At 38.2% G+C, this 18630-nt stretch overlaps 1 protein-coding gene across 1 annotated transcript in view; it reads left to right on the forward strand.

Moving 5' to 3' along the window:
• The first annotated feature begins 14228 nt into the window (after window positions 1-14228).
• The window catches only part of PPP3R1 (protein phosphatase 3 regulatory subunit B, alpha), a 68843-nt gene continuing 64441 nt past the window's right edge, over window positions 14229-18630 (forward strand). The window contains exon 1 of the mRNA XM_037807307.1: window positions 14229-14718. Within this exon, the coding sequence (XP_037663235.1) occupies window positions 14716-14718 (3 nt within the window). The 5' untranslated portion in view covers window positions 14229-14715. The remainder of the gene's footprint in view (window positions 14719-18630) is intronic.

Genomic DNA, 18630 nt, shown 5'->3' on the forward strand with positions numbered 1-18630 from the left:
AAATGGTATATAGTCCCAGAACTTAAACAAAACAAACAAATCCAACAAAAACAACAAAAAGAAGTTATAGGGTAGGTGGTAGAGAGGAATTAGAACTGATCCTTTTTTCATATAATTCACTTCTCCTGCTTAATCAGACAGAGATGTTCCATGTCAACAGAAGAAAAAGCAATTCCAATTTCCCTTTTAATGCATAAAGGAATCAACTCTTATGATGAGGAAGTGTTTTCAGTTATCTTATATTAATGATAAAGAATGAGGAGTCATTATCCACATGGAAACACTGTACTTTGGTACAATAAAACTCAAAAACTGAATTCCTAAAACAACTAAAAATAGATAAATAAAAATTCTGCATGAACTGATTTCAGAGATGAAATGTCTTGACTAATTCAAAAAGTATCGGTCCTCCCCCGGCCCCACTAGATTTCCTTAATTTATCTAGTTACATAACTGATTCTGCTACTTGTAAACAAACAGCCCCATTGCTTGACAATTCTGGATCTGTGGGTTTGTACTGCTATTTCCCTGTGGAGGTTGAGAGCTGCATAATGATTTATTCTTTCCCCACCCCCTGCCTTCTTTTCCTATTTTGCTGCCTCTTTTTTTTTTTTTTTTCTTTTTTTTTCTTTTTTATCTAAGTAGGTTAAAAAAAATCCAAGGGAACTAAACGTGAAAACAAACCTTGGTGCTACAGGATTGAAGCCACCAATTGAAACACCCTAGGAACGGGAAATACAGAATGCAAGGGTCTCATAGTCGGATAAACTCCCCAAAAGGAGACTTCTAATATGTATTAATTTCAGCATCCCCTGGACTCCTAACCATATGCTTTTGTATAAGTAGCTTTGACTGCCATGATTTCCCACGCACGAAACTCTCGCTGGCTTCAAAGACAGCGCTGCATGCAAAAGACACGTGGGGGTGTAGTTCGGGAGGAGAATGGAGATAGTAGGCAGAATGTGGGTGAATTAACATTTTTGAGTTGGTGCTTTTTAATTTCAGTGCTACCTTTCCATGGAGTGTCCCAGTTATAATCCTGACTCCTGGAAAATTAGATTTCTGTACTGGTTATTAGATTTAACCAATTACCTAGAATTAAAACATGCCTAATTCCAACAGAGAGAAGTTAGATTCCCCATTGGCTCTTAGGTTGTGTGTTTAATTTATTTTAGATAGTGTACAGTAAGTCCAATTTATGATATGAGTTTTGGGGCATACATTTACTGGCACTTAGTGTTACTGACAGAATCTTTAGGAAACATTTTCCTTACATTACAATTTAATGCATTTAAAATAAATACAGAATAAATTAAGCTTTTTGAGTTTGAAAAATTTAGAAAATTGTTTACTCTTAAATGAAGGACAACAAGGCCTTTAAATACCTTCATTGATTATATGAAACGTAGGTCCTCCTTTTGTGTTTGCTATTTTAGAAGACCTTTATTTCTAAATGCTTTCAGACCATTTTCTCTCCTATTTATCTCCCATTCCTCTACCAGTCTGGGCATTGTAAATTATTTCTATGCCAAAGAATCTCTTGGAACATTAGAGTCTAATCTACTAGTAGCTTTTCTTCTTTAAAAAGGGCTTGGAAGTATTCTATTAGCTGAATCAGGGCAGACATCAGGATCTTTTGAAATTACAAAAGGCTTCTTTGAATGCTGTCTTGGGAGGTTTGCTTTTATTCCCAGGAATATAAGTAGTCTGTGATGAAAGTATATCTGATGATCTCTATATAAGTTTACTTTTTTAAAAATCATTTTGTCTTTTTTTAAAAATCATTTTGTCCTAAGAATTTTTTAATAGTATATTCCCTAGGTTTACTTTTTAAATTTATTTTTCTGTTTGTATCTTGCATAAGAAGGCCCAGTGCTCTCTGGCATTGACCCTTGTCATTCAGTTTGGAGACAAAAGTGGCAGGCCCAAGTTCTGTAGCCAGCAGACTAAAATGAGATTGCTGAGCCCAAGAAATCAAGAGGAGCCTCTGTATTCCTCTTGAAGACTGCAGCTGGAGCTTGCCGGTCTTTGCCCTGGCAGGTCTCCTAGGGTCTGTTAGAAAACAATAAAAGCATACACCTTTGGAGTTGGAAAGGATGATCCTTCGCCTTCATCTTTTATAAAAGTCCCTCATTTTAGAGATGAGAAAAATGCATCCCAAACAGGAATCTTGATCTTGAGAGCAAGCTTCCTATTTGTATTCCTTTTTAATTCGAGTTCACATCAAGCAATATTCACACATTATTAATGGACCTAGACCCCAAAATCTGTTGTGACTACTCTGTCCACATGGTGGAGGGATTGTGGAAACATGGGGGTAGGGGAAGTACTGGTTTCTTCCTTTGAAAGGATTGAAAAATACAGAGCAAAACATTGGACTAAATTTAAGGACAAATCTCCATATTAGAAAAACATACTATGTAATCTGAAGAATGTGTTGACGGCTTCACCAGGAAATACTTCCATAGGGATCTTCTTTTTCATTTTATGAGTCTGATGAACTGATTTGTGAGCTTAATTCAAACAGATTTGAAAAGGCCAAAGAAGAGGGAGCAGATTCAAGGACTGAAGGTTGAAATTTCAAACCAGGACTTAAAGACTAAAGGATGATCTTGATCCAACCTCTGTATTTTTGAGGGCACTAACCTTCAAGTAAACATCCTATATTAACTCATAGTAAATATTAATTTTGGAAGGATGAAATAAGATAACAGTATTGAGTTCATTAATATGTCTAGATTAATACATTGCTCTTCCTTTACTGCACATCTGTCATCCTCCAATTATTGTGTTACTAAATTGTGTTACTATGAGGGCATCTAGAAGACATTGTATTCAATCCAGACACAGGAGCCACAGCACCATAAGCACAAAAGGACTCTTTTGGAAAATTCAAGCATTTTTATAATATACATTTCGTAATTTTAACAAATAGAAATGAAAATGGAGATAATTTTTTTTATGATATCAAAGCCCAGTGTTCCAAATTTGGAGGCCCGTTTTATGTTGTATTTTAAAACTATGTGATACTTGAGGGTGATTATAAAATAAGTGCTTATATTTTCATCGTAAATAAGTACAAGCTTGCCATCCTAAGACTTATTTTTTGCTAACCAACTTATAGTCTATCTCTATTTAGGAGTGAATTTTTCTCTTGATTTAATGAACTTCCCTTACCATTATAAAATTAAGAACAACTTCAAAATTTGGGTAACATCTTAAGTAGAAAAACAGACCTGCTTAAAACTCCCAACCAGGTAATCTAAATTTCATATGGTATTTGTGTCTAGAGCCAATCTACCTACCACAACATGATTATGATCCAGCCCTTAAAGGGTAATTTTTTTTTAAATTTAAATTGATTTAAATTAAATTGATTTTTTGAACGGTTACTGGCAAAAGAACATTTCTCTCAGGGAGTAGATATTTCTTTTAGCTTTCTGTACTTGAAAAAGTGAAATAGAAATTACAACTTTAAATGGAAAGTAATAAAAAGTTTCAAGTTTGCAAAATCACTTAGGTTTTTTGCTGTACTGAATAATGATTTTTTAATTAATAATGAATGGTAGCTAAATAATTCCTTTAAATTTTAAAAAGGCCTATAACTTATAACATCTACTATTGTCCCCCTCCAGATGTTCTCACAGCCTTTCTGAATAAGAGAATAAGAGGTCTGCCAAAAGACCTGTAAAAGAAAATCTCTTCCTATTTTATATTTTCTTATAGTATGTTTCCTTTTTTAGGTTCTTTGACTTATTAATGCCTTCTTGCCTCTGGTCTCTATAACTGGCTTCATGGATTTTTACTGAAAGATTAACAGCTAAACTTATGAAACTGGAGATTTAAGAAATAAAAATCTATTTTTAGAAGTAAAAGTCCCTTTCAGAGGCTTCTCAAATTTTCATCTCAATACCTTATTTTCTATAATCATAAGCTCCAACTATGAAACAGTAATTATGGAGGGTTGCATGTTCAAGCCATGGAACCACGTGTGGTTGTGTTTGTGTGTGTGTGTTGGTATGTGTTGGTTTTTTGGTTATTTTTTTATATAGTTTAAAAATTTACTTTCTTACTCCACATATCTGCTTCCTGTGTATCTTGGAAACACGTTTAATTATTTTATAAACAAAGTTATTTTTTAAAAGTTTACTGTTACATTATGATTATCTGAGGAGCAGAAGCACTAGTTGAGGAAACAGTGGAAAAAGATTGTATTTCTGCTATTTCCACACAATAGCCCCAAACATCCCAACAAGAAAAGAAGGGTGTGTCTGTGGTCACAACTGTCCGCAGATGTCTCCATGATTTGGTGCTTTAACAAAATCAGAGAAATTGGACCATGGTCTTTTCTTTCATTTCCACCTCTGGTCTTGCTGTCTGGTGGGGTCAGGGCCTCACGTCGCTGGAAGCTTTGGTTTGGCCTACTGGGACTGTTCTTTGTGCAGGGAATTGGCTCCATGTAAATATGGTTCTTGGGTTCAACAGTACCTCAGACTGCTGTTACCAGAACTCTCCAAAGCAAAACAGCTAAAAGGCCTTAGATGAGCAGGATAGTCGGTGAGGGAAACAGTTACAAAACAGCATGATCCTATTTTTATTTATTAAAATAAAACATAAGGGGGCATGCATGTGCAGACAGACATACACACACACTTAAGCAGCCTTATCATCTAGTGTTGAAAAGCTTGGGTTTGGGGGTCATGCAGACTTGGGTTCTTCTTCCAGCCACGCCACTTCATCTCCCATTCTTCTTAGACTCAGAAACGATTTTCAGTCAACTGAGAATATTCACGAATAAAATATGCAGCCTTCATAAACTACTAAAACTCATTCCTAGGCTCTCTGATTCATACCTACAATCCTTTAGGTCTTAAAAAGCAGCCAGGCTTGGACTCCCTCACTGAGTCCCTATGAATTCAGGGCACTAGAATGCCCTGGGGTGGGCTCAAAATTCTTAACTCCGTGTTCACAGTATCTAATCCTCCCAACTCACCACTATCTAAACATTCTGCGACCCCTGCCTGGCCAAGGCCTATGCTCCTGTCACAAGAACATGCCCACCCTCCCCACTGCTTAATTTGAGTCCTATGAGACTTCTCTCCTGAGCTCAACTCCGTAAGTCCTTACTCTAATTCACACACATTTTGAGCACCAGTATCCCTTTGTCCTGGGCCTCCAAAGACCAGACTTTTCCTCAAAGTCATCTATCTGCCCAAGCAAATGATCAAAATTCAGCATCTCTGGTGTATAGATTAAGGAGATTTTACTCTACACTGAAAATATCCATTACTAATTAGACCCTGAACCATTTAAATATTTAGATTTAACCTAAAAATGAATACTAATGCAATAGATTTCATTTTATGCAATCTCTTTATTCTATATCACTAAAGAAGAGTTCCTTGAGTTGCTTAACTTAGAAAAGGTAAAAATAAGAGACATACTTACATTTAAGGGAGGACCATAGGGTTCCAGACTTCTTAGAAGAAAGTTCTTTCTTTTGTAACATCAAGACGGCTTTGTAGCAAACAGTGGATTAAAATGTATCATGGTGGGTAGCACTCATTGCAATTTATTCAACTGCATGACAGATGGAGGTTTTGTTCAGTCATCGCCAAGTGTTTACCCAGTGTTGTAGACATTGCAATTATTTTTAAAGTACTTTCTGTAATCTGCTTTCTGCAAATACAACTATTCTCTGGCTCTTGAAACTCTAATTGCTAGTTTCAGTGCTTTATAGGAGCCCCCAAAAAGGAAGCAAGGAAAGAAGGGAACCCAGAGACTAAGTGTGGGTTGGAAGGGTGAAGGTTAGGGATTGAGATTAGTCAAAGAGGTTTTTGAAAAGGCAGGGTGATGATCAGGAGGAGGAGAGCTGAAGTATGGGTTTGTGGAAGGACCTGGATGTGATTGTTATGCCAGAGCAGAGGCTCTATGGTTTCCTCATTCATTCCTCTTTGATGTTCCCCATAGCTTTTTACAAAGTTATTTTGTTTCTTGGCAAACTGTACTTATAAAGCACAGACGTGAAGCCGGCTAATGCTGGGAAAGGACATAGGTCTTGCTAATTGGAAATGCTCTGATAAAACTGTTGAGAGTCTTCTTTATGTAGGTCAAGTAATTATTGATTATAGCTCTGTATTGAAATTAAAATGCTCAGCAATTTTGACCTAAAAGTGAGTTGAGACTAACCAAGTACAATTCCACTGGCAATATTTGGGTCTAGGCCTGAAACTCAATTGCTTCTGGGCAAAGGTAATCTTCTTATACGTCAATATCTCTCTTCCTTCAGATTTGTCACTTACGGTGGTTAAAAGAACTATATCTGGTTTTATGATAACCTGAAAACGTTATTTAAAATAACAGAACTTGCAGATTCACAGAAGGAAAATTATCTATCAAACATTTCATCTTTACTAAAAAATATACAATATTTAATTAAAAAAATTTTTAGAAATACAGCTGACTTACTAATTCTGATAAAATGCATAAAATGTATCTACACTGCAATTTTCAGCTGTGATCTTGAGATTTTAGCATTTGTGCAATTTGATAATTATTCAGAAAAAAAGTTCTATTTACAGTATTATAGCTTTTATACATATACCCTTTTATAAATTCTTTTCAAAAGATCAGATCATTTAAAAATCATATTAATTTTACTGATTTCATAATTTTGAATAAGCAGGCATGGCTCATTTACTAAATATTCACAATATACACCACTAGATGGTATATATTTTTACAATTATATTTCTTCAAAATATGCCTTTTTTGGTTACTCTATTTCCAGGAATAATAGCATAACAGAGAATATGCTAGTCAATATTTCAAATTTGGCTCCAACAAGTCTGCCCTGAAAAAAATTTTCTATAACAATTAAAATCATTACAAAGAGAAATGATATAACCAGTTCTTTTTTTTTTTTTTAAGGCCTTTCTATTTTAGAATACTGCACAAGGAAGAACCCATTCAAACAGGAAAACAGAATGAGAATTAACTACCTACAATGGAAATCAGGCTTGCAACCATATCTAGTTATGATGTCACTTTTGTTAAACAAATTGTTTTAAAGTATTCGTAGGATGTAGAAGTAGAGGAACTATGTGCAATAGAGAACTATGTGCAGAGGAGAGAAAGAACAATAATACATAAAATTTTGTGTAGTTTTGTGAGTCTTGTATGTGCTTGGAAAGTTAAAGGAAACTCATTGAATAAATTATGGCATATAGTAACATTATCCATTACATAAAAATTAAAAATCACATTCATGAAGCGTAAAGATGTGGAAAATGTTTCCCAAATATTAGATGGGAAATTATATGTGTATGTACATATACACACACTCACAGAGAAGAAAAGATTGGATATACATTCAAATATAAACAATGATTGGTGGTTAGATCATTTTCCTTTCTTTGTACCTTTCTGAATTGAACATATTTTCTATAATAAACTTATTAATGATACAATAGCTCCCCCCTCCTCCCAGAGGTCCTTTAGAATTAATGTCATTAAACAATTACCCAGTGCCCAGAGACAGGCAAAGGAGAAGGCAGCCTTTCTCCAAAATAATGTTGGAACTTTCAGAATAGTTCCCTCCACGGAAACAAGGGAGGTCAAGAACAGGCAAAGGCAGGTTACTAAGGCCTAATATTTGTCCTCAGTGTATCCCTACTCTCTCCACATCTCCAACTAGAAAATGCCACCCCAAGCTATGTCCCAGTTACAGTTTACCCACAATTTAATGGCCCTGCAGTGGCATTGCTTCCCCACTTCCAAGAAAGGACAGTGGGGACTTCTGAGGTCTGCCAGCCATTAAAAGTCAATGGATCTGCAGTACCTGTGGGCTATAACCTATAAAAACTGTTCCCTTTTTTAGGAGTCATGTAAATGGGGTCAAAGAGCTAAGTTAATAAACAGATATTCTATGCTAAACCAGTCTTCTTTTGCCAGTTCTTACTCATTTCCCCTTTAAAAATAGCCCAACACTCTTTCATTTTGGAAGCCACAGTCTACCTTGAGAATTCTCTGAGAAAATCCCTGACAATTGAAAGAAATAGGTTCAGTATATTGCATGCTTAAAATCCTGATTCAGTACTAAGGAATTTTCTTTTTAGGTGGATTATAAAACTGAAATCCTGATCCTTTATTTATTAAAGATTTCTTAAGAATCTTTGTGAGATAACATGGTTTATACTTTATTCCTTACTACATTCTCTCTAAATTTAAAAATTTCTCTGTACTGTGCTGATCGCTACTTGAAGGTCTATATTTATGCTGTGGCTAAAGTGTGAAAATTGGATTATAGCAACAAATAAAAATCTTTAATGAAAACAAAATACAAGTTGACAAAGTTAATTAACTATTCAATGCAGTTGTTAAAAATGTTTTTATAAACAATTTTTCTGTTGCAATATATTGTTTAATGACAATAAAGCTATGTAAAAAACAAACTTTAATATGGAATATATACATTTCACTAAAAGTTCTACAATATTTACTTAAGATTTTCATTTGTTTTTAGTTTCTCTTTATATATACATGCACATATATACATATATACACATATATAACTTTTCTGATATTAGCAAGTTTTCATTTGCTCAAATATATTTTTATGATTTTTCCCTTTTACCCATTTTTTAAAAATTAAGCATTTGTAGGTTTACAGAAAAATCATGCAGAAAATACAGAGTTCCAATAACACTTCCCCCGCACCACAGTTTCCCTATTATTAACATTTTGCACTAGTTTGGTACCTTTATTATAATCGATGAATCAATATTATTATAATTATATTATTAACTATAGTCCATAGTTTACATTAGGGTTCACTACTCATGTTGTACAGTTCTATGGTTTATTTTATTTTAATTTATTCTGGTAATATATATGCAACATAAAATTTCCCATTTTAACCACTCTCAAGTATACAATTCAGTGGTGTTAATTACATTCACAATGTTGTGCCACCATCACCACCATCCATTACCAAAACTTTTTCATCACTCCAAACAGAAACTCTGTACCAATTAAGCTTAACTCCCCACTCTGCAATGGGGAGTATTCAAATTTCTCACTCTATGAATTTTCATATTCTAATTACTTCATGTAAGTGAGATCACAAAATATTTGTCCTTGTCTGGCTTATTTCACTCAACATGATGTCTTCAAGGTTCATCCATGTTGTCAGAACTTCATTCCTTTTTTTTAAGGAGTAGTAATTATATATTTGTTCAAACGCTAAGGGCATCTAAGGTGGTCACATTTAACTTGCTATGTTTGAAATGTGCATACCCTCCTAATAAACAAATATTATGTTAGTGGTTCATGATGACTATTTTGAGGTAAAAAACTTGGAGGAGTGGTATCCAATAGAACTTTCTGAGATGTTCAATATGGTAGGCACTAGGGACATGCAGCTACTGAAGACTTGAAATGTAGCTAACAAGAGAACAGAATTTTTTCAATTTCAATTAGTTTAAATTTAAATAACCACATTTGGCTATTGGCTTCTAGACAGCAAAGACTATGACTAAATGACTATACAAAATTCACACAGAATTGAGCCAGAGGTGGGAATAGAACTAGGGTCTCACTCTAGTCTTGCACAGTCTCATGTATGGAGCTATAATTAAAGACATTTGTGAGCATATAAGTATACTCGTGAGTTAGCTAATATGACAAATATGTTTTCTCTAGTGCCATATCATATCTGTTTTACATTTAAATTCTTACTTATAGGCAAATGCTATTTAGGTAAATGCTATCAGGTAAATAGTCTTAGTTAACCAGTAAAATGGAAATATTATCAGTCTAAATTACCAGGCTTGTTCTTGGTATTCACTTCTACATGAAGGAAACCAAAGAAACAAGTGAGACTTTTTAATTCTGGAAAACAACTTCAAGACACAATCTAGGACACCTCAATGGATAGTTACTGGTGTAAACTGATTGCCTGTACTTTCTCATCTGTTCTGGTCCTCCTTGAGTGCTCTACAGCACTGGTGCAGAATACACCTTTCTTCTTGAACTCCTTTCCCTCAACTTCTCAGGAATCCCCGCTGGTTTTCCCGACCCTCCTTCTGGTCCATCACCTTTCCTGTCATTCCTCCTTCGGCCACTTCCATGTAGGTGTTAACTTGGGTTCTGCCCTTCCCTGGTTCTCCTGCTCCCATGCTGTCTGAGCTCTGTTACCTATTCTCATGATTTTAATGTTCTATTTATGCTAATCATCCAATTGTAACATACTTACCATAGGGAAAAATAATCAGCACAGAAAAAGAATACAGCTTATCACGTAAAGAACATTAACAGTCTGCCATGAAAAACATGATAGGTTTTTCTTCTAACACATGAAATCAAATGTGGACACAAGAGGTTAAGGAATAAATCTTAGAAAGCTGTTGGGGAGTGAGTGACATCCCACACAAAAGGCATGATCAGGTCCGAACCCCTGGTCCTGTGAGTGGGAACCCATTGGTAAATAGGATCTTTGAAGATGTTATAAGGTATACCCCAACTGAATGGAGGTGGGGGGGGGTTAATCCAATATGGCTAAAGTTCTTGTAAACAAAGGGCATTGGAAAGAAAGAAGCCACAGGGAGCAGCCAGAAGCTGGAAGTCAATGGAAATGGAAGAGAAAGGAGAAGACACTGCTATGTGCATTGCCATGTGATGGAAAAGCCAAGAAACCCCAAAGATTGCCTGTGACCCTGAGAAGAAACAAGTCTTCTAGCCTCTGAAACTGTGAGCCAATAAATTTCTGTTTCCAAGCCAACCCATTATATGGTATTTATTTGAGCAGCCAGGAAACAAAAACATAAGACTTTTGTTTTTGCCTTTTCTTTTGGTTAAGTATCTAATATAGAAACAACTTACGTAAACAATTTATTACATAATTTTTAAAAACCTTTCCTAATTTAAATTTTTTCTAATTTGTGTTTTATTTGAAAAGTGAATGATAGAAGATTTAGTTTTGAATGAATTCATTTTTATTAATTATGTTATGGGAATTGGAAAAGTTGCACAGATACTCATAATTTAGAAAGTTATTAGGCTTAACATGAAAAAAAGAAAAGAAAAGAAAAGAAAAATCCTTCCAGGACTTGGGATGCATTTTCCCCAAACCCAATAATTCATAAAGCAAGCTTTATTTTCTGAGTATTTTCTACTATTATGTTTTGAATAACAAACATGAAGAATCTCAGCTATGTTATAATTTAAGTAGGCTTTTTGTAGGAGGGCCATTGTTTATAGAACTCTTTATAAAATGGTTTCTATAGATGGAACTTGGAATCCTGGGCACATACCTATGCTGCTTAACAAGAAGGGAATACTCCACTTCAGGTGCCAGGGAACTCTTCTTCAACCACACCCAGGAAAACTTGCATCCCTGCTTTCTACTCCGTACAAAACAAGGCTATCTGGAAGGAAGGTGATCTCTTCCCAATGCAGCCTCAGCACCCACTGAGAAACGGATTCTGTGGTACGAAATCAGGTGGCAAAAAGGTACAAAGTGTTCTTAAATCTGGGATTCTTGAACTGTAACATAGATGTTTCATCTAGGAGGAGAAATCTAAGTTTCCTCTAAAACTGCAAACAACAAATGTGTACTAAAACATTTCTTTCAAGTGATTTTAATTGTCTGTCCTCCTTAATTGGCATTTTCTTCTTACATATGAGAGAAGTATGCAATAAAACCTGGTTTCTAAGTGACATTAGTAAATATAATCTGGAATAAAAATGGACGTTTTGGGTAATACTGCCCTGGAATACCTTAGACAACCATAGGAATGACAATTTTTGTTCTTCAACCTCTACATATTATGTATAAATAAATTACAGTGATTGGTCCTTTAAGAATAAGGCAGCTTTCTGGTTATCACTATAATTTTGAAGGCCCAAACACGATAAAATTTTCTGAGAATGCTTATGGTAAAATATGACTGTTAATATTACCCTCTCTTTCTTAAAATTTTAATTTTCTTTCAACTTAGCAGCTTTATTACTATCCATGGGTCCTTTATTCTATCACTAAAAAAAGGGGAAATTTTGAAGCTTTCACTTTAAATCTGTCTTAACACAGATTCACAAATCTCTATTTTCTTCAAAACTGCCACCCTCCCCACCCCCCACCCCCATTACCTTTTGCCACCTGTTCCCTGTCATACCAAGCTTTACACCAAAACTTAGCGGAATGAAACAAAAATAGAACAACTACTTAGACTTACTTTATTGGTTTTGGGGAAAAAGACCTGGGCATTAAAGATCACTGGATTCAAAATAGACTAACTAGTTTCAGTGTCAGAGATGGAAACTGCTACATGCCTATCTTTTATGCAGTACACAAAATAATTTAAGTGGTGAACTCAGGAGAGACTTGCAGCATGAGTAGGAACTAGTAAGTTGACAGGCCTTGTGTTTCTAGATTTGATTAGTAAGAGGCTAATGGATCTTTCACAGTTTCTCAATCTTGAATTTCTGATTTAGGTTTACAATAGATAATTGTTGAAAAATTATAATCTACATTGGCTCAAATCATGATTAAATTATGGGTTACTCTAAATCTACTGCATTCCATAGGGCCTGATTTAACCCTCAGTTAAAATGATAATTGGATTTTCTTTGAAAATGTGCAAAGGTTCATGCACAAATGCATTAACAGTGATTATCTCTGTGAAGTGGTATTGAGAGAAGTGGAATTGGGAGGTAAGAAATATTTTTATATAGTACTTTTTTTTTTTTTAACAAGGAGCATGCCTTGCTTCGATGATTTAAAAAAATGTAAAATCATATAACTGGAAAATATTACACACACACACACACACACACACACACACACACACACATATTTAGCTTAGGGACTTTCCCCTGTTTTGTAACACATTGGTATGTAAACAGCAAATACGCCATGAAACAGATTAAATGTTGGAAGCAACAGTGTCAGTTCTTGGTTTTCTTAGATACATTCACAATATTCACAGAATTAGTCTAAACTACTTTTCCTTATTCATTCTGACACAGAGCCACAGTAATTCTTTCACACACACACACACAGACCTAGAGCAGACACATCACTGAGCCTCTATCAGAAAAGGTTACTAGATGAATGTTTATCATATGGAAAAATAATTAGCATAGAAAAAGAATAAATCTCTCTCCTGAGGAGCAGAAGCACATTGCCTTTAAAAATAATATGATTTTGTATTAGAGGATTTGCCAGTAGTTTCTGACCACTCAGGAAACATGTGCTCGTGCGCTCACACACACACACACACACACACACACACACAAACACACACACACAATACTTTTTTATTAAGAATTTGGGAAGGAATAACTGGCTAAAGTAGTTGCAAAGTATTTTCTTCATTATCCTTTATTACACTTTCCCTGCCAGCTTTCTTCTTCTTCTTTTCATAAAGGATAAGTGGGCAAACTGTCTTCGAGTAATTTTCAAAAACAAACACTGCTGCACCCTGTCAGAGGGAAAGCTGGAGGGTTTAAGGAAATTACAGAGCTGGTCGGAAAAGTCTGTGGGAGACGCAGCCCCTCTACTCTGCAGTCCTGTGGCTCCCCACGCCTCATGCTGGGGCCAACTTCGGCTGGCTCTCCTCCCATTCTTTCCAACCTGACTCTTGACTCTGCCTGAAACTCAGGCTGTAGTGAGGGCCTGCGGCTGCACTACTGGGATAACAACAGTCCAGTGTAGCGTGTAACCCTGTAGTAAAAAGATACTTTCCTTCAAGAGCAAACTGAATCCCTTTAGCCCTAGGGCTTGAATTTTTCCTTTTTAGAGAGTGGTATCTGGGTGGTTCTGACACTTTAGGGCCGCTTATCTGTTCCTCCTCCCCCGGGAAGCTCCGACTCCCGGGCCCGAGAGCCCGCTTTCGCCCGCTCCTTGCACATCCCTCGCATTTCCTCCCTCTCGGGGAACCCTCGAGTTTCCTCCTTCCCCTCTCCAGCTCTGCCTTCCTCTCTGCCCGCCCCCAGCCACCTGACAGGAAGGGCTACGCCACGCGACATCATCGACGTCCGCGCCCCCGACCCCGTCCTCCCCACCGCAACGCACGCAAGGGGCGGTGGACTAAGGGGCAAACGTGGTCGGCTCGCTCTGCGCTCCCCAACCAGAGCCCGCCAGAGCGTCGCGACGGCTGCCGCAGAGCCCGGCGCGCGGATTCCCGGATGTGCGGCGCTCGCGGAAGCCCCGCCCCCGCCGCCGGCTCTGCGCGCGCCCCCGCCCTCCGCCCCGCGCGCCGCTGCACTTCGTTTTCCCCTCCCTCTCCTGCCCTCCCCCTTTTTCCGTGCCTTGAGGTTGCGGGTCAGCGCGAGCCACTGCAGTGAGTCCGTCACCGCTCCGGCGCGAGCGCGAGGCTGCAGCCCCCGAGACGCCTGGTCCCCCTTCCCCTTTCTTCTCCTCCTTTCTGTCTCTCTGTCTTTCCCTTCGCCGTCTCTCCCCACCTCCTCTATCTCTGAATCTCCACCTTAATTTCTTTTCTCCCTCCTTGTCCGCTCCCTCGCGTGCCCAGTCACCCCTCCGGCGCGAGCCCCGCGGCGCCGCCTCCCCTCCCCCACCCCTCCCCCGCTGGCGTCCCGAGGGCCGCAGTCGCCCGAGGCGAGCGCAGCTGGGCCGCCGCCGCCGCTTCCTGCAGCAGCCAGTCTGAGCGCCGACACTCTTCTCCGACCGAGCGAGCCGCCGACCCGCCGAGCAAAATGGTGAGCTCTTTGGCTTCCGCAATGTACCATCTCTCCCCCGCCTTCTGCTTACCGGGTTGGGTGCGGGGGCGAGCCCCGGACACCGTCGCTCGGCTTCCCCCGGGAGAAAATTCGAGAGACCCGGGTCCTGCCGGTGCCGCGTGAGCCAGCCGCGGCCCGGGTGCGTTGGCGGCAGGCGGGAGCGAAGGGCCGGCTCTTTGACAAGATCGGGCTCCCGCGCTCGCCCCCGGGCTTCTGTGGGGTGTCCCGGTTCCTCGGGCCTCTGGGGGTCCCCTCCGCTGCTCCCCTTCCGGGCGTCGGGATTCCACCCCTGCCTGGAGCACCCTCTCCTCCGTCGCCGCGCATTACTTTTCTCCGGACCCTCAGTCACGTGGAGCCCCCCTTCCACCCCGAAACTCACTCTCTTAAGCTCTGGGATATTTTGAAATCCTTTGAAAATAACAAGTGGCAAATGGCGCTTTATATAAAACCCGCTTTCTGCAGAGCTATTGTTTCTCCCGTTCCCATCTTGAGACTTCTCAAGCAGTGAGTCTTGGCCAGAATCCTGCACACGCACCCCCCTCCCCGTTTTATTTCTCCACTGTTTGCAGCCTTACGGAGTTGCTTTCGCTGCTGCTTTTCTCTGTGTACCGACGAACGGAAAGGTCCAAGGTGTATAGTCATTAAAACATAGGGTATCATGGTTTCGGATACATGGGGATAGTTGTTTTTATGGTTCCCTACTACCAAGGATTTTTAGTTTTCTTTGTTGCCTTCGTAAATCTTTCTCTTCTGGTGGTTGGTGGTGATTTTGAATCATGGCGATTTAAATTTATCTTTCCTTACCCTCACATTAATCCCTAGGTAGAAATTCCCTGCTGTAGTGTTTCAGATCGACGCTAGGGGTGTGTCTCCCGCCTCTCTCACTGTAGTCGAGAAATCAACGCCCTTTTAGCCTGTTACCCTACCTGTTTTCTTGCTCCGGGTCGCCGGTGTAGTTTCTTCCTTGTAATGAAGAATTGTATACTTAGTAGAAAAGGTTTGCGGTGCTCTTCCTTGTGTATCAGATGTTCGAGTATGTGACTGGGTTGCACTTTTTGTAAAAGTATTTGAACAGTTGTCAGAATGGTTTGACTTTGGGTACTTTTTTGCAACTTAATTGTATTATATTCTATCCTGTATGTGGAGTGTAAATATTTCAAAATATAATGGTAAAGTAAATGAAGAGAAAAAATTTTCAACTCAGGAGTCAATTTGGTGATGATTGTGAGGAAAGCTGAAATTAGAATATTTAAGTAGTAGGCCGTTATTTAAAATACAGAGCTTACCAAATGTACTTATTGGTGTACCTAAATACAGATTAGGAAGAGTTAATGAAAGATTAATGATTTTGATGTATGGGAAGGGACTCAGACAACTTACCCTCTCTGTCATAAAATTTAGGCTTTTCCAGACTATTGCAGAAAACAATTTAGAAAGATCAGGACCATTCATAGTACAGTGCAGTCTTTTTGTTGGCATTGTCTTTTGGAGCTAGGAATTGCAGTTCATTGCTTTAGTGGAACTTCCTTAGGCAAGTATTTTTTTGAAGGTCTTTGAAGATCTTTGTCGATTGCAATGAATGCTTTGTTTCCACCTGTATTTGTAAACTTAATATATTTTGAGGAACAATTATATAGCTTTTTGTTGTTTATATATTAAATAGAATGATTTGGTTTCTAAAAATTTTTTTCCCTGGGCTGTATATGCTCCCCTCTACCGCCCTTTTCATTTGAACAAGAGGTTGAAATTAAGGTGTCCTCTTTTAGCCCTTAAATTTCTTATCTTCCTAGTATTTTGTGTTATCTTTTAAAATCTTTCAAGACCTACCATATAATATTTTCTTCCATGTTGTTATTTATTCTTTTTCTTTCCATTTTCTTTTTCAGTATTTACTTTTACTCTTTTCTCTTTCATCCTCAGTAGCACTTCAGGACCTATATAATTTGGGGTGATGGTGGCCACCAACTTTAGGATTATTTTGGTCTGCTGAAATAGAGCACTGGTTTGAAAGTATCAAGAGCATACCTGTAGGTTAACTCTAATGGTGTCTTATTTGGAGTAGTGATTAATTCAAACAAATTGGACTCTGGAGTGATGTGGTTCATTTTTCTAGTTAGTTGAGCGAACAATTCTGAATATGTTTGCCCCCTTGGGAAAATCCCTGTTATAACTCTTCCTAAATATCATGAACATATTTAATCATTTTTGCCAACACATTTTATGTATTAATTTATGAATATCACTGATCAGTTCAAGTAAGGGGGAAGTAAAAAGAATTGATAGATTTGAATCTATCAAGGACCTTTGTGAACAGGTATTTATTTTAATTACTGCCTTCAAATAGTTTACTTTTTTCCTTAGTTAAGTCTTTCCCTCTCCACCTTCATTAAACTGTTGACACACAGGTGGAATGAAGATTATGTATTTGTGTGTGTTTGTAGTGTGACTATGTATTTCAGATTCTGTGACAAAGGCCCTTAAAAAAAAAAGTAAAAAGCAAGTCACTAGTTTCAAAGCCAGTGGAATTAAAATTTACATCAGCTGTAAGGAGAAAATTTCACCACTCATTATGTCCTGTAATGGATGAAAAGATTTAAAAGGCTCAGGGTCCAAGATAAAGAAGCTGACTAGGGTCCAACAGCAGAGAGGAGCAGCCAAATATGGGAGAATCGGGCATCTGTTGTAGGTAATGAGGCAAGCAAAAGTAAAGGCAGTATGAGGAAATCAGCTTGGGTCAGAATGATTAAGCAAGTCAGACCATGGGCCCAGAAGTCTGAGGCAAGCAACAGAAACTCATTCATGTCAACAGATACTTAGAGAATTTGTTTGCTGTTCTCTGGTTACTGTGCTTTACGTTTTGGAGGTTATTAAAATGCTTAAGGCAAGTCCCCCCTCCCTCCTTCATTTAAGTAGAGAAAAATAAGACATATGCCAGTCACTGAAATAAGTTAGTGTTTGATGAGTATCATATGAACATATAAAACCTGATAGAAATTGAGAAACAGCAAAATCAGTTTCACCTGGGATTAGAGAAAGTTTTATGAAAGAGGTGGCAGTTGAGCTGGGTCTAAAAAGATTATTAGGATTGCAGTAGGGCAGAATTGGAGGAATGCAAAGGAGGCATCTAGGAGAAGCAGCTTTATAAGCCTGGAAGTATGTGTATTTGGAGCACTGATTAAACTGTTGATGCTCCTAGACTAGCAGCATCAGCATCATGTGGGAACTTGTCAGGCTCCACCCTGTACCAACTGAATCTGAAACTCTGGGGATAGGGCCAAGCAATCTGGGTTTTATAGGTCTTCTAGGTGATTTTTATATATGCTAATGTTTGAGAGCCACTGTTGATAGAATATCTTAGAATGTTTTTATTTAACAAATTTTAGTTGCACATCTGTTAATATACCTAGCATTGACTACAAAAATTTGACGTAGTTGTTATCACCAAGGAACTTAGTTAAGTGGAATAAACAGACAGTTATAATACAGTGTGATATGTGCTATGAATGCATTAAATATGTGGTGCTGTAAGAGCTTGTGACAGGGGAGAGACGTGATCCAAACTGGCATGGAGAGGAATGATTGTCATTTCAGGAAAGCTTCCTGGAAGGGATGGTGCCTGAGCTGAGTCTTAAACTTATATTAGCCAGTGGGGAAGGGTTCTCCAGATGGACAGCTTTATGTTCAAGGCCATTAAGGCATGAGTGTATACAGGCCAGTTAGGCAACTAAAGTAGTTCGGCGTAGCTGGAGGGTAGGGGGATAGGGTAGAAGGAAGAGAGTGGTCCGATAGATTGAGGCTGAATTGTAGAGAGACTTTTGCATATCATATGAAGGAGTTAGATTTTTTCCCCTAAAGGCGATAGAAAGAGAATTGTTTTTAAGCAGGAGAATG

This window comes from Choloepus didactylus, chromosome 17, assembly GCF_015220235.1.
Source record: "Choloepus didactylus isolate mChoDid1 chromosome 17, mChoDid1.pri, whole genome shotgun sequence".
NCBI lineage: Eukaryota > Metazoa > Chordata > Mammalia > Pilosa > Megalonychidae > Choloepus > Choloepus didactylus.